This window comes from Microcebus murinus, chromosome 1 (assembly GCF_040939455.1).
Source record: "Microcebus murinus isolate Inina chromosome 1, M.murinus_Inina_mat1.0, whole genome shotgun sequence".
Classification (NCBI taxonomy): domain Eukaryota; kingdom Metazoa; phylum Chordata; class Mammalia; order Primates; family Cheirogaleidae; genus Microcebus; species Microcebus murinus.
The window spans coordinates 148,981,780-148,996,120 of NC_134104.1; the positions used below are offsets into that span (position 1 = coordinate 148,981,780).

Consider the following 14,341-nt stretch of genomic DNA (forward strand, 5'->3'; position numbering starts at 1 on the left):
CAAACTATGTGCGCATGCATCTGTGTGTCACTGCACAAGCAACACACAAGTGACTGTGTCTTCACATGTGGGGATGTGCGTCCATGTCCACAAACACGCATGCTCATCTGTGCAAGTGTGCGTGTCTACCCGTGTGCACACACGGGGGGGGGGGGCTGGGAGCGTGTGCACGCAGTCCTGAAGCTGCGTGCACACCTAGCTCCTGAAGCTAGGTGTCCGTGTGCACCTGCATCTCCGGGTGGGCCTGCGGGTGCACGTGTACAGCCAGGGTGTCCGGAGTTGGGGTGTGTGGCTATGGGTGGCCCTCCTTGGGGCCACCCTTCCCTATTGCTATAACTGCAGCTGAGAGGGGGTGACACTGTGACAATCACAGAGAGGCATGGGGGCCTGGGGTCCACCCGCAGTGGCCTTCCCAGCTCACCACAGGGTGGGGCACTGTACCTTTGCCTGGACCCACTGCCTCAAGACCCTTCTGCTTAGCGCTCTGGCTGAGCCCCACTCTGCCCTCTGCCACCAGCACCCACCAGGCAGGGGAGCAGGCAGAGGTGCCCCTCGGGGAAGCTGCTAGGGGCAGAGCTGCCCAGTGTGGGTGGACACACCCGCCCTGCGTCATCTGCTCGACCACAGGACCCTGGCCCTGGAGACAGTCAGCGTTAAATACCAGCTCAGCATCTTTCTGTGAGCGTCAGTTTCTTCATCTGTAAAATAGGGAGCAATCCTGGGTTATTGGAGGACTACCGTGTTTCCCCGAAAATAAGACCTCCCCATAAAATAAGCCCTAGCAGGATTTCTAAGCATTTGCGCAATAGAAGCCCTACTCTGCAAATAAGACCTAGCGATGGGCGTGGCTACGCAGCGCATCTGCACAACCCATGCATTTCGTCGCGGAGCGGTAAAGAAGACGAGCAGCCCTTCTCATCTGCCCCATGAGAGCTCTCTTGCTCCACATGAGAGATTGGGGCCAATGGTGCTAAAGGAAATAGAGTCGCAAGAAATTCAGGATGGAATTCGGGGTTTGGAGAGTGATGATGATGTTCCAGAAGAAGACGACTTAACAATATTTGAATAAATGTAGATTGTTGTACCGCACTTAAAAAAATATAACACATCCCCTGAAAACAAGCCCTAGGGTGTCTTCTTGAGGAAAAATAAATATAAGACCTCGACTTATTTTGGGGGAAACACGGTAGGTGGGCCAGGTGCCACAGTAGATGCTCACTCAGTGGGAGCTGCGGTGATTAGGAAAATAATTATTATTGCAAGTCTGAGGGTCGGCATCTGAGGAAGAGCCCTGAGGAGCGGGCTGACACAGTGGCTGAAAACATGGTGCCCCAAGTCTGTGAAGGGTGGGGACGACCACGGGGGGGGGGGCGGGGGCAGGGCGGGGCTGCATGGCATGGGGGAATGTGCCCAGCCTGCAGCACTGAGGCTCTCCCGTGTGCTGTGCCGGCATGCAGCGTCCCCCAGCTAGGCCCTAGGACAAGGGCATTGAGCACCTGCCTGAGGGACCCCCTCTGTCTGTTCACAGCCCCCTTGCTGTGCCGGAGCTCTTGCCGATGGCTGCTGGGCCTCTTCCCCTGCCACAGCCAAGCCTGGGCAGGGCCCCTCAGTGCCCCACCGGGGCTTCTCCTTTGCCCTCCTGGCCTGAGACGTCGGGTTTGGTCATTCCTGAGGACCCTCTTCTGGGAGAAGAGGCGGGGCTGGCTTCCTGGAGCAGATGGAGTCCTCAGGCACAGCCTCATCCACTCGAGAGCTGAGGCTGCCCGTCCTGGCCAGGCTGACACTGGGCCTCCATCCTATTGCTTGTCTGTCTTCTGCTGCCGCAGGGCCTGCAGGAAGACCCCTTTCACCTGGCCCAGGGTCTCGTGGTACATCCGGAAGTCCTCCTCCTTTCCCCGCAGGGCACCGTCCAGGGCAGCCTTTAGCATCGCATTCTCCTCCTCCTGGATGGCCAGCCTGGACCACAGGAGACAGGGCTCAGTGTGGCCTGAGCTGGCGTGCGTGCGTGCAGGTGGACGGAGGGCCCTGGGAGTGCGGCCGCCACCGTGGCTGCTGTTCAGGCTCAGGGTTCTCTCCGACCCGTCCCCTCTTCCCCCAGACCCTTGGGGGACGCCATGTGGGATTCCTGTCTGGGTCCACCCATAGCCCTGTGCCTGGCACCCAGCAAGGTCAGCTGGCTCAAGGGCGAGTACGAATTTGTAGAGGTCCACCCTCTCTCCTTTCCCACTGCCTCATTTGATCTTAAAGGGTTTAACTGAGTTAAGGAAAGTGGATAAAATATCCACACTGGATAAAATATCTCTTGGAACTATGGGTCATCAGGGTCACAGCTGGGCCCTCTGCCCTCTGAACTGCAGGCCGAGAACCCAGGCCCAAGCAGGACCAGCCTTTCGGGCAAACAGAAGTCAAAGGTGCAGGGGAGGGACATGGTCCCTCTCCCGTCGAGGCAGCTCCACCCAGACACCTTTCAGGAAGGTGGGCAGGGGAGCACCTGGTAGTCAGCTCCTCCATCTGGGACTCCATGGGCACATCGGAGAGCTGGGCGAGGGACGGGTCCTTCTTCTCGCTCCCAGTCGGGTTGTGCCTGGCGTTAGAGGCGGGCGGACCTGCAGGGCGGTAGCAGCCACTTTCTGTGATGAGGCCACGGCCCTGTGCTAACACCTTCCTTCTCCTCCCCCGTGGCCGATGTCTGCTTCTCCACGTGGGCACCTCCTCTGGGTGCAGGACAAGGGCTGCCTCCGCCAGAAGCCCTCCCTGGTGCCTGCTCTGCCCTCCCCGACCCTGGATCTGGCCCTGCCCCAGCCCCGGCGGCCTGCTTTGTGCCAGGGTGGCTCCTCATCTCCCCGTCGCCATCTTGACGCTCTGCAAGCTTCTGGTGCTTTGCTTCCAACCGGAGAAGCCAGCTGGGCTGGGGTCTGGCCTGCAGGCTAAGCCCGAGTCTAGGCCGTAACTGCACCTGGTGCTGTTACACCACCCGGCCCCCACTAGTCCCCATCCAGGCCAGCGGCTCCATACGAGGAAGCAGGGGATCATGGTGGCTGCGGTCAGGGGCGACAGAATGCTCAGAAAAAGAAGACAAAGCCTCACTGGTGGGGAACCTGGGCAAAACCACGGCATCGGGAAAACTCTGTGCCGAAAAGGCCCTAGGGGGTGGTGTGGCCCACAGGGAATCGCCTGGCATCAGCAGACCCGGCCTCACTCCCTGGCCCCTCTGTGTTGGCTTCCTCACCTGAAGAAAGGGGCTAATAGTTTTTGCCTTTAGAACATTGTCAGGCCTCAATGAATTGACATTTGGCTCTCACGGTCCTGTGTGACTAGACCACCTCCTCAGCACCCCGTGGCTCCTCCCGCCTCACCTCACACTCCCTCCCCCTCTCACCCGCCTCACCACCTCCTGCTCCAGCTAAGCCTCCACCGAGGGCCTCTGCACTTGCCGCACCCCTCCCCTACCCCACCTCTGCTCCTGCGTCTGTCTCCCCCACGGAGCGGGACTACCACTGCAGAATCCAGTCTCTCCGTTACAGATTGGCCAGGGGGAGGTGGGAGGTGGTGGGGCGATGCTCCACAGAGCAGCAGTGCTTTGCCCATGTCACAGGCCAGCAGGTGGCAGAGGCCACATGGGCACTTTCTCTCAGGCAGTTGCCCCCACTGTCCACGCAGGATTTTCCTGCTGTGGCTTAGCTGTCGCTGGATGGAGGTCTGGCTGCCCAGCAGGAGGTGAGCACGAGGCCTGGAGACACTGCACTCGTAGCAGACATGTTCCTCAGGGCCCAGGAGGGACTATGTCACATCCCCCAGGGACAACTCAGCCCGGACTCTCAGAAGCTCCTGGGCCCTGCTGGTGGCAGAGGAGAGAGCAGGCGGCCCCAGCTCCCTCTCCGTGTCCTACTCCTGGCACATCCTTCTGAAACGTTCTGACCTCACGTGGCTGGGCACTGAGAATGAGGGTCTCAGCATCCTTAGCCGGGGCAGGATTGGGGGAGTACCGGGTGTTGAGAGTTGGGGCAGTAGGGGCAGCAGCACCTTGGCTGGGGAGGGTCTCGAAGGGGAATGTCCCAGGCCTAGCCCCTCCACGCTGGAGCATCCTCCTCCCTGGGAGTCAGCCGTCCCAGAGCCGGCTTCTGGCCATGCACTCTGCACCCTCGGCTCTCCCCAGCCCCACAGGATGCTGACGCCGCTGGTCTGGGGACGGCACCCTGAGAACCACCGTGTTAGAGCGACAGACCTTTTAACAAGGACAGCATCCCCCAGCTCGTCCCTGCAGCGGGGTGTGCTCCTGTGCCTACGACCCGGCCGCGGGGACGAGAGCAGAAGTGTCACACGCAACCTTAAAAGGCAAGGAGCCGGCTGTCTGCTTCCCTTCCCCTTCCTGCTGCTGGTGGGGAGCTCAAGCGGCCATCGATGACCAGGAGACGGAAGCTGCGTGTTGAGGGCGGCGGAGCCACAAGACAGAAGGAGTTTGGGTCCCCAAACCTGTGGAGAGGCCGCTTCAGCCCTGCTTATGTCAGCGCGACTGCCGACTGCCGCTGGGGGACGCCTCTCCTGCTCCAGACCCTGCTGCCCGACTTTGCCCCATGAGCGACTGAGAACAAAGGCAGCTTAGGGCAGAGGGTGGAGGGCTGGGGCGGGGGTGGCAGAGGAGGTGGTGGCTGAGGCATTCAGCAAAGGCACTGCCGCCTCACACTGAGGGCTGGCAGGTGGCCGGAGCAGGCCCACGGGCCCACGGGGCTCTGGGGCCCGGGCTCCGATGGGGGGAGAGGCCACCCAGTGGTCGCCCACCCTGATGGGGGCTCTGCTTCCCGCTCTCTCAATGAGAGGGCCCGACAGGGCAGCTGGCTGGCTCCTCCATTCTCAGCAGGGCTGCCCCCAGCCCCACACGGGGACCCCTGCCCGGGCCCCTACCTGTTTTGTTCCTGGGGGCCGCCCTCTGCGAGGCGGGCGCCCTCCCGGGCTCCAGGCGCATCTTCTCCAGCTGCTGCTCCAGCAGCACGGCGCGGTGCCGCTCCTCCTGCAGCTTCCGCTCCGCCTCCAGGAGCCGGCCGTTGCTCTCCTCCACCCTGGGGACGAGACAGCAGGGATGCCGCACCCCGGCAGGCAGGGCAGCGCCCACCCCACCCGTCAGGCTCTTAGGGAGGTGGGCACACCTTACGCCGGTGGGGACGGGACTTGACCCTCTTTATTTTTACTGCAGTAACGCAGGAGCATGCATTTGAAAGTCACAGGGTTCTCTCCAAGATTAAAATGATAAAATTGGCAGCCCCTTCCCATCACTCTAATTCCTGCACTCCAGAAGCAGTCGCTTGTAACGCTTTTAGCTGTTTCTTTTAATATTTACTGCCATATTTCTATAGATGCTTATGCTGCTATTTTTTAAGATTTAAATATAGTCTTTTAACTTCCTGTCATGCAAGATGAGAATTTATTTTAGTACTCTCCCCCTACCAAACAGAATCACCTCTGCATTTTTTTTGGCCAAACTGATATTAGGTAGTGTGTCCATTTTCTATCACAGCTGTAACAAATCACGTGCTCTAACACGTAGCACATTAATGATCACATTTCCTTTCTTATGTAGCAGCTTAATACAAATCTATTATCTCGCAGCTCAGTAAATCGGATCTCTAGCAGGCCCAGCTGATTTCTCTGCTCCAGGCCCCACGAGCTGAAATCAAGGTGCTGGCTGACCTGGGCTCTCATCTGGAGGTTCTAGGGGAGAATTCACTTCCAGGCCCATCAGGGTATTGACAGGATCCAGTTCTGGGTAGCTGACAGACTGAGGTCCCTGTGTCCTGCTGGCTGTTGGTCAATTTCAGCATCTAGAGGCCACCCTACCCCCTCCATCTTCCAAGCCAGCTAGATTCCCTTAGAACGCTTTGAATCTCTCTGATCTCGGTGACTTCTTCCACAGCATCTCTCTGAATGACCCCAGGTGGAGAAATTTCTCTGCTTTTAAGGGCTCAAGTGATTAGACTGAGCCCATCCAATAATCCAGGATAATCGTCCTATTTTAGGGCCCATAACAATAATTACATCTGCGAAATCCCTTTTGCCATGTAGCATAAAGCACTGACAGGCATTAACAGCAGGGAGCAAAAGGCATGGCTACCAAAATCCCGTCTCCCACAGGGAGTACGTGAGGGCAATTCTTCAGAGCCAAAACACACAGCACACTAACGATCACAGTTCCTTTCTTATTTAATTGTTTGCTTTTCCTGGAGTTAGTGATTGCCTTCTGCTTATCGTTTTTGTTTTGTATATGCCCGTCATCAATTCACGGGCCTTGAAGACCTCCTTATGTGGTTATTTCACAAAAAGGATTTGTTTAATCTCACTGGGGCTTGTGCTTAGGTCCGTCCTTTGGCTAGGCATGGCATTCCAGACTCCCGTGATACTAAATGCTCAGCTGCAGGGCTGAAAGTCCCAGTGAGCTAACACAAGCAAAGGGTCACATGCATACGTGCACTCAGAGTGGCCAGGCTTGAAATTGAAGGTGTTTAAGGAAGTGGTCTTTCCACCTTGGCGAAGGGTCAAAAGGAACACAATGGCAACAATTTTGAACAGTATATAACTTCTAACACAAAACTGCATACTAACATAGTATACAGCGACTAACACACCACATTTAAGCATGTTCCTTGAAAATTTATTTGCAAAAGCAAAAACCCCAGCCAACCTAAAGGCCCATCAACAGGGGAAAGACAAATAAGTGGTGACATATTCATACTATGGAATATGATAGAATGTGACAGAGCTGTGCTGCCCAGCACAGTGGCTGCCAGCCCCATGTCCACATGTAGCTATTAAAATTAAAGTTCATGAAAATTAAATAACATTAAAAATTCAGTTCCTCAGTCTCACTAGCCACATTTCAAGTTCTCAAAAGCCCTATGTGGCTAATGGGTATATTTTGCACGAGTCAGCAAAGATATAGGACATCTCCATCATCTCAGAAAGGTTTACTGGACAGCACCACTCTAGCAGTGAAAAAGAATGAAGCAGGCCGGGCTCGGTGGCTCACGCCTGTAATCCTAGCACTCTGGGAGGCCGAGGCGGGCAGATCGCTCAAGGTCAGGAGTTCGAAACCAGCCTGAGCAGGAGCGAGACCCCCGTCTCTACTAAAAATAGATAGAAATTAATTGGCCAACTAAAAACATATAGAAAAAAATTAGCCAGGCATGATGGTGCGTGCCTGTAGTCTCAGCTACTTGGGAGGTTGAGGCAGAAAGATCACTTGAGCTCAGGACTTTGAGGTTGCTGTGAGCTAAGCTGATGCCACGGCACTCCACTCTAGCCAGGGCAACAGAGCCAGACTCTGTCTCAAAAAAAAATATGAATGAATGAAGCAGAGCTCTGTATGTGAACATGGGTAATCTCCAAGCCACAGGATTGGTTAAAAGAAGCAAGTGCCACAAGCATGCATACAATAGAGTCCTATTGATGTGAAAAATTACTGAAATACAATTTCCATGCCTACCTATTCATGTCTGTAAATTCATGAACAAAGGTCTAGGAGGCTGCACCTAGATGACAGGGTGGAGTGGGGAAAGGAGCAAGCCTTGGCAGTGACACACAAATTAGCTCCACCTGTTGTGTGTAGTGGTAGCAAGGCAAGTCTGGTCCTACGTCTGTATCAACAGAAGTTTTTAAGACTGAGGCCCTGGCCATCTGGGAGTCGTCGATTGGAGTCCAGTGAGTGGTGAGAGGTGGATCTGCCTGGCCCGTTGGAAGAAGGTGGCTGAAGCCATTCAAAGTGACGAAGCAGTGACAGCCCTTGGAGCTGACGTCCTGGGCCCTTAACACTCAGCCTCCCTGAAAATCCGCCACATGGGGGGGGGGAGCTTACACAACTGCCTGGTCCTGTTTCCTACCGAGGCTAGTTGGGGGAGGGGGCATGAATCCTTCTTATCCACAACTCTCCTGCTTTAAACACTCCTGGCCTCCACAGTTCTCGTGTACAATGACCTCTCGGCTGTGACCCTTCCTCAGGGAGCTCCAATCCTGAGAGAAGGCCACACTACTCCATCATTCATTCATCCACTCACTCACTCATTCATGAAACATGTACTGACTGCCCACATGTGCCAGGCACTGTTCTAGTGCCCGTCCTCATGGATCTTCCCGCCTTGCAGGAGGGACAATCAAGAAATAAACGTGCATATGATGGAAGGATGCAGTATGTGCTATACAGAAAATAAAGCACATAAGGAAGGAGAGAGAAAGTCAAGGGGTGATGCTATTTTGAATGGAGATCGCCTGTCACTGCCTCCTGCTGCTACCAGTGACTCCAGAGGTCAGAACCCCCAGGGGCAGAGGGAACCCACACCTGTGACTGGGACTGGCAGATCCAGGAGTGCAGTGAGTAAACAAGCAGGTGACCGTAGCTTAATAGAGAGTCCAGGCTGAAAATCACAGAGGTGTCACCCCAATGACACAGACTTGGCAGGAGAGAGAACTCTTACAAACACTTTAGTGAATTTCCAAAGAGATTTGAAAAAATATTGTAGGAAAGCTAACTGTGAGAAAGAGTTCTTAGAAATATATATATATATTTTTTTTTTTTTAAAAAGAGGATTTCTGAACTTAATCATCAGAAGCACTGAAAAATAAAATGGTCTTTGGTGAAATTCAAAACAATGATCTTGAAGATGAACTGTAGGAATTATCCCAGAACATAGAGTCAAAATAACCTAAATAAGTGGCAGCTACTAGTGAACAGGTAAAAGATATGGAAAATAGGGTCAGAGGATCTAATATCCAATAATAGAAATTCAAGAAAGAGAGGGGAAAGTAGAAGAGAAGCAATAATGAGGAAATAATAAAATTTCCCTGAGATAAAGAAAGACCTCAGTTTTTCAGATCAACAGAGCTTAATGAGTACCAGGTAGGATTACAAAAATTACAAATCTTGCTATAGTTTGAATGTGTCCCCAAAATTTGTGTGTTTGAAACTTAATCCTGAATGCAACAGTGTTGGCAGGTGGGACCCTTAAGAGGTGGTTAAGTCAGGAGGGCTCTGGCCTCATGAATGGATTAATGCCATTTTCTTGGGAATGGGTTAGTTATCATGGGAGTGGGTTCCCGATAAAAGGATGAGTTTGGCCCCCTTCCCCTCTCGCACACTCTCTTGTCCTTCCGCTTTCTACCATGGGATGGCACTGCAAGAAGGCCCTCACAAGATGGTGGCACCTTGGTATTGGACTTCCCAACCTCTAGAACTGTGAGAAATAAATTTCTTTTCTTTATAAATTACTCGGGGTGTAGTATTCTGTTATAGCAATGGACTAAGAAATACCATTAGGCACAGCTGCATATCATACCTGAACTCCAGGATGAGGAGAAAAATCTTATAACAACAACACAACTAACACTTTTTTGGAGTACTTTCCATGGACCAAGTACTATGTTAAGCTACTACGTAAGCATTATTTCATTTATTCCTGTAAGCAACCAAGAGGATGTACTAATATTATTTCAAGAAGACACAGAAAATATAAACTTTTAAAAATGTTGTCAAAGATCTACCTCCCAAAAAATACCAGGCCAAGACAGATTCTCAGGAAAGTTCTATCTAATCTACAAGGAACTGATCATTCTTGTTATTCTGACTATTCTACAATATAGAAAAACCAGACAGCTTCTTATAAGATTATTAAAAATTTAATTTCATAGTTAATGATAGGGTAAATGTATTAGTTTTCTACTACTACATAACAAGTTACCACCAACAGTGGCTTAAAACAATACAAAATTTCCAGAAAATATAAAGAATTCCTACAACTCAACAACAGAAAGATAAACAACCCAATTAAAAATGTAGGCAAAAGATTTGTACATCTTCAAAGAAGACATACAAACGGCTAATAACCACACAAAAAGATGCTCAACACCATTCGTCCTTAGGGAAATGCAAATCCAAACCACCATAAACACCACTTCAAACCTACTAGGATGACAAAAATGGAAAATGGCAAAAAATGGAAAATCAGTGTTGGTGAGGATGTGGAAAAATTGGAACCCTTGTACACTAGTGGCATAGTATCTACTATGCTGTAGATACCGTGGAAAACAGTTTGCTGGCTCCTCAAAAAGCTACCCATCAAATTACCATGTGGTCCAGCAATTCCACCCCGAAGAATTGAAAACAGGGACTCAAATAGATACGTGTACAACCATATTCATAACAACATTATTCACAATAGTCAAAAGGTGAAAACAACCCAAGTGTCCATCAAGAGATGAAAAGATGGAGGAAATGTGGCATATACACGCAAAGAAATATTATTCTGCCATTAAAAGGAATGAAGTTCTGACACATGCTACAACATGGATTACCTTAAAAACATTGTTCTAAGTAAAATCAGCCAGACGCAAACTTATATAAAATATCTACAATAGGCAAATTCATAGAGAAAGAAAGTAGAAAAGATGTTACTAGAGGCTGGGTAGGGGAGGAGATTGGGGCCTGGAGATTTATTACCTAATGGTCACAGAGTTCCTGTATGGGGTTATGAGAAAGTTTGGAAACATATAGTGATAACGGTTGCACGGTATTGTGAGTTTAATCAATGCCACTGAATTGTATACTTTTAATCTTTAAAATGACAAATTTGGGGAGTACATACTTTGCCACAAGCCAGAAGTCCAAGGTGGGCTTAACTAGTTTCGCTACTTGGGGTCTTACATGGCTGAAATCAAGGTGTCAGAAGGGGCTGCTACCTCATCTGAGGCTTGGGACCCTCTTCCAAGCTCATTCAGGTTGTTAGCAGAATTTAGTTCCCTGTTGTTGCAGGACGGTGGCCCCCATCTTGTTGCTGTTGACTGGGGCTGGTTGTCAGCTCCTAGAGCCCACCGACTATTCCCTGCCATGCTGTCCTCTCGGCAGCGTGGTAGTTGCAGGGGTATGACTTCCACGCCAGCAGGAAGGTGTCTCTGCTGCTTCCACTCTCTGGCTTCCTGTCTCTGCTAGACTCTGACTTTCAGCACTCATGTGATTAGGTCTGAGCCACCTAGAGGGTTTCCCTCTTGATTAACTCAAAGTCACCTGATCAGCAACCTAACTTTATCTGCAAAACCCCCTTTGCCAAGTAACTTAACATAATTGTCACAGTGATATCCCACCATATTCTCAGGTTCTTCCCACACTTAAGGGGAGGGAAGTAAATAAGGCATGTATACCAGTGGGAGGGAATGTTAGAATTCTGCCTACCACTGTGAAAAGAGAGGAAGAGCTGGGTGTGGTGGCTCACGCCTGTAATCCTAGTGAGTTGGGAGGCTGAGGCAGGAAGACTACTTGAGCCCAGAAGTTTAAGAACAGCCTGGGCAACATAGCAAGACCCTTTTGTAAAAAATAAGACAAATCAGCTGTGTATGGTAGCATATGCCTATAGTCCCAGCTACGTGGGAGGCTGAGGCAGGAGGATCACTTGAGTCCAGGAGTTCAAACCTGCAGTGAAGTATGATTGTGCCACTGCACTCCAGCCTGGGTGACAAAGTGAGACCCTGTTTCAAAAAAAAAAAAAAAAAGAAAGAAAGAAAAAGAGAGAGAGAGAGAAGAAAAGAAAAAATGGAGGTAAAAAGAAAGACAACAAAATCCAATGCTACAAGAATAATATAACATAGTTCTAGGATCACTAGAGCGATAAGATTCAACATCAGAACTAGATTAAAGGGGGAAATTATGCAATCTTTTCAACCAATGCTGAAGAAGCATTGAAAAAATCATTAGCTAGTCCTGATTTTAAAAACTCAAAGTATTAATAAAATGAGAATAGAAGAAGACATCTTAACACAATATTTTAAAATTAGAAACCAATAACCCATCAATAGAGGAATGGTGAATAAATTACAGTGGATTCATACAATAAAATATTCTGTAACCATAAAAGGATATGTACTGATACGAAGAGAATGTCTGCGATAAATTACTAAGTGAAATAGGTAGCAGAAGTGTATGCATAATGTATGATTTAATTTAAAAATTTATAACAAATTAAAAATTTAAAAACAAATCAATATAAGGCTAATGTAATTCAGGCAATGAACTGAAAACATTAAGGACTATGCAGCAGTTATTGACTCATCTGTGAAGGAGAGACTTTGTTTTTTGTTATAAATTTCAGTAATGTCTGTATTTTGTTTTCACTTTATATTCCCTTTATAATAGGGGAAATAATACACCAATAGCAAACACCACGTAAGATGGTAAAGCAAATAATGAATTCCTGAAAAGTCTAGGAATAATCATATTCTTGATTTCTCCCCTTCTTCCCCCAAATGGGTCTTTATTATCTGAATAAATGCCACCATTACTCATACAGTTGCTCAGCCCGAATACCTGGGAGTCGCCCTTGCTTTCCTTTTCTTCCTCACCTTTAGCTTCCAATCCATCAGGAGGCTCACAGCTTTTCCTATGAACACGCACCAAAGCCAGCCCCTCCTCTCTCCTGCACCCTCACCTGGTCTGAGGCTGCTCCTCCCACCTGGGCTCTACAGGTGTCTGGTCGCCCTCAAGACATCTCAGACCTGTTGGTATTCTGATCATTCTCTTTGGACCAGTCATTGGCCTCACTGATTTTCTTCAATTGCTGCTGGGTCTAACAATTCTTCAATTGCTGCTGGGTCTTCTTCAAATCCTGCTGGGTCTAACCCAGCTAGAACTTCCTTTGTCCATGGCTTTGCCCGTTTTTCTAACAGTTCTCCAATAATATGTGCATCGACCTCATGAAATTCCAAGTATTTTAAAGGACTTGCCTTTTTATTTCATAATTGATTTTCATTCTATTCCAAGAGTCTGACCAAGTGGACTCAATGCCAGTGTGAAGTGAAGAACATTAAGTAGTCAAATTATTAGTGAATGTTTTGATGTTAAAAATGTTGCTTTCAGGGAGACTGTAACCGTGGGGATGTTGATAAGAATATTCAGATCAGGAGGTTTCCCTCATCCAACAATTAATATAACACAATGATACAAGATCTTTATGAAGACATACATAATATTATACACTATATACATACTACTATATACATAATATGTAAAGTGCTCTCTTAAATATCAAGTAAAAATATAAATAACTCTAAAACATGTGCAATGGCATGAATAGATAATTAAGAGAAAATAACATATAAAAGCGGTGTGAAAAATATGCTCCCCCTCACTTTTGGTCATAGCAATGCAGATAAAAACAACCATGGGACATTAGCATTACTTTAATAGTTTGGCAAAAATGTTAAAGGTCGATAAAACTTAGTAAATGTGAAGGTATGGGAAAAGGATCGATAGTTCACATTATTGGTAGGAATGTAAATTAATTCATTTTAAAAGGGCAGTTTGCCATAATTTGTGAACATTTAAAAATGTACATATCCTTTGATTTAGCCATTCCACTTTTAGGAATTTGTGATACAGATATACTCCCACAAAAATGTAAGGATATGTTTAGTGTAAGTCTACTTTTTTATACATAATACATATGTACATATAGGTATATACATATACACACATGTACGCATATATAAATATACTATGGGATGTGGAAAGAAAAAATTTTAGAAGTTTTAATAGTTCTCATCTACAAGGAATGTGGGGTTGTGGGTTGGAAAAGGAAGCCTTTTGTTGCAAGCAAGTGTAAAAGGAAACTAGTCAAAATTCCAATAGCATAAGGAAGTGGTTTTAATGCCAATGAAGGCTGAGGACATAAACTTGGGGTTCTATAACACAGCAAGCTGCATCATTTTGGGTTTCTTTGTTTTTGTTGTGAGACAGAGTCTCACTCTTTCCCCGGGCTAGAGTGCCGTGGCGTCAGCCTAGCTCACAGCAACCTCAAACTCTTGGGCTCAAGCGATCGTTCTGCCTCAGCCTCCCGAGTAGCTGGGACTACAGGCATGCGCCACCATGCCCGGCTAATTTTTTCTATATATTTTTAGTTGGCCAATTAATTTCTTTCTATTTATAGTAGAGACGGGGTCTCGCTCTTGCTCAGGCTGGTTTTGAACTCCTGACCTTGAGCGATCCTCCTGCCTCGGCCTCCCAGAGTGCTAGGATTACAGGTGTGAGCCACCGCACCTGGCCTATTATTTTGGAAGCCTCAAAAGAGCACCTCATTTGTGACAAGAGGACTATGACAATATCTGTCTATGAGCTCAGGGAAGTGGTAAGGAGGCTTGTAGTCTATCAGGGTCTTAAGTGGGTTGGGAGTGGAAGGGAGCAAAGTGCCAATCATAAGAAATGGAAATACAGGGCAGCATTCATGTGTTCAGGAAATCCTGAACCAATAAATTAGCATAAAGTACCTATCAGAAACCGCTGAAACCCCAAAAGCTCCACAGAAACAAATGCAGAACC

General features: G+C 48.7%; 1 protein-coding gene across 1 annotated transcript in view; it reads right to left on the reverse strand.

Moving 5' to 3' along the window:
- Window positions 1–947: 947 nt before the first annotated feature.
- CCDC13 (coiled-coil domain containing 13) overlaps window positions 948–14,341 on the reverse strand; it is a 55,810-nt gene continuing 42,416 nt past the window's right edge. The window contains exons 14-16 of the mRNA XM_076006760.1: window positions 4,903–5,057; window positions 2,492–2,606; window positions 948–1,956 (exon numbers count right to left, since the gene is read on the reverse strand). Coding sequence (XP_075862875.1) covers window positions 1,797–1,956; window positions 2,492–2,606; window positions 4,903–5,057 — 430 coding nt within the window. The 3' untranslated portion in view covers window positions 948–1,796. The remainder of the gene's footprint in view (window positions 1,957–2,491; window positions 2,607–4,902; window positions 5,058–14,341) is intronic.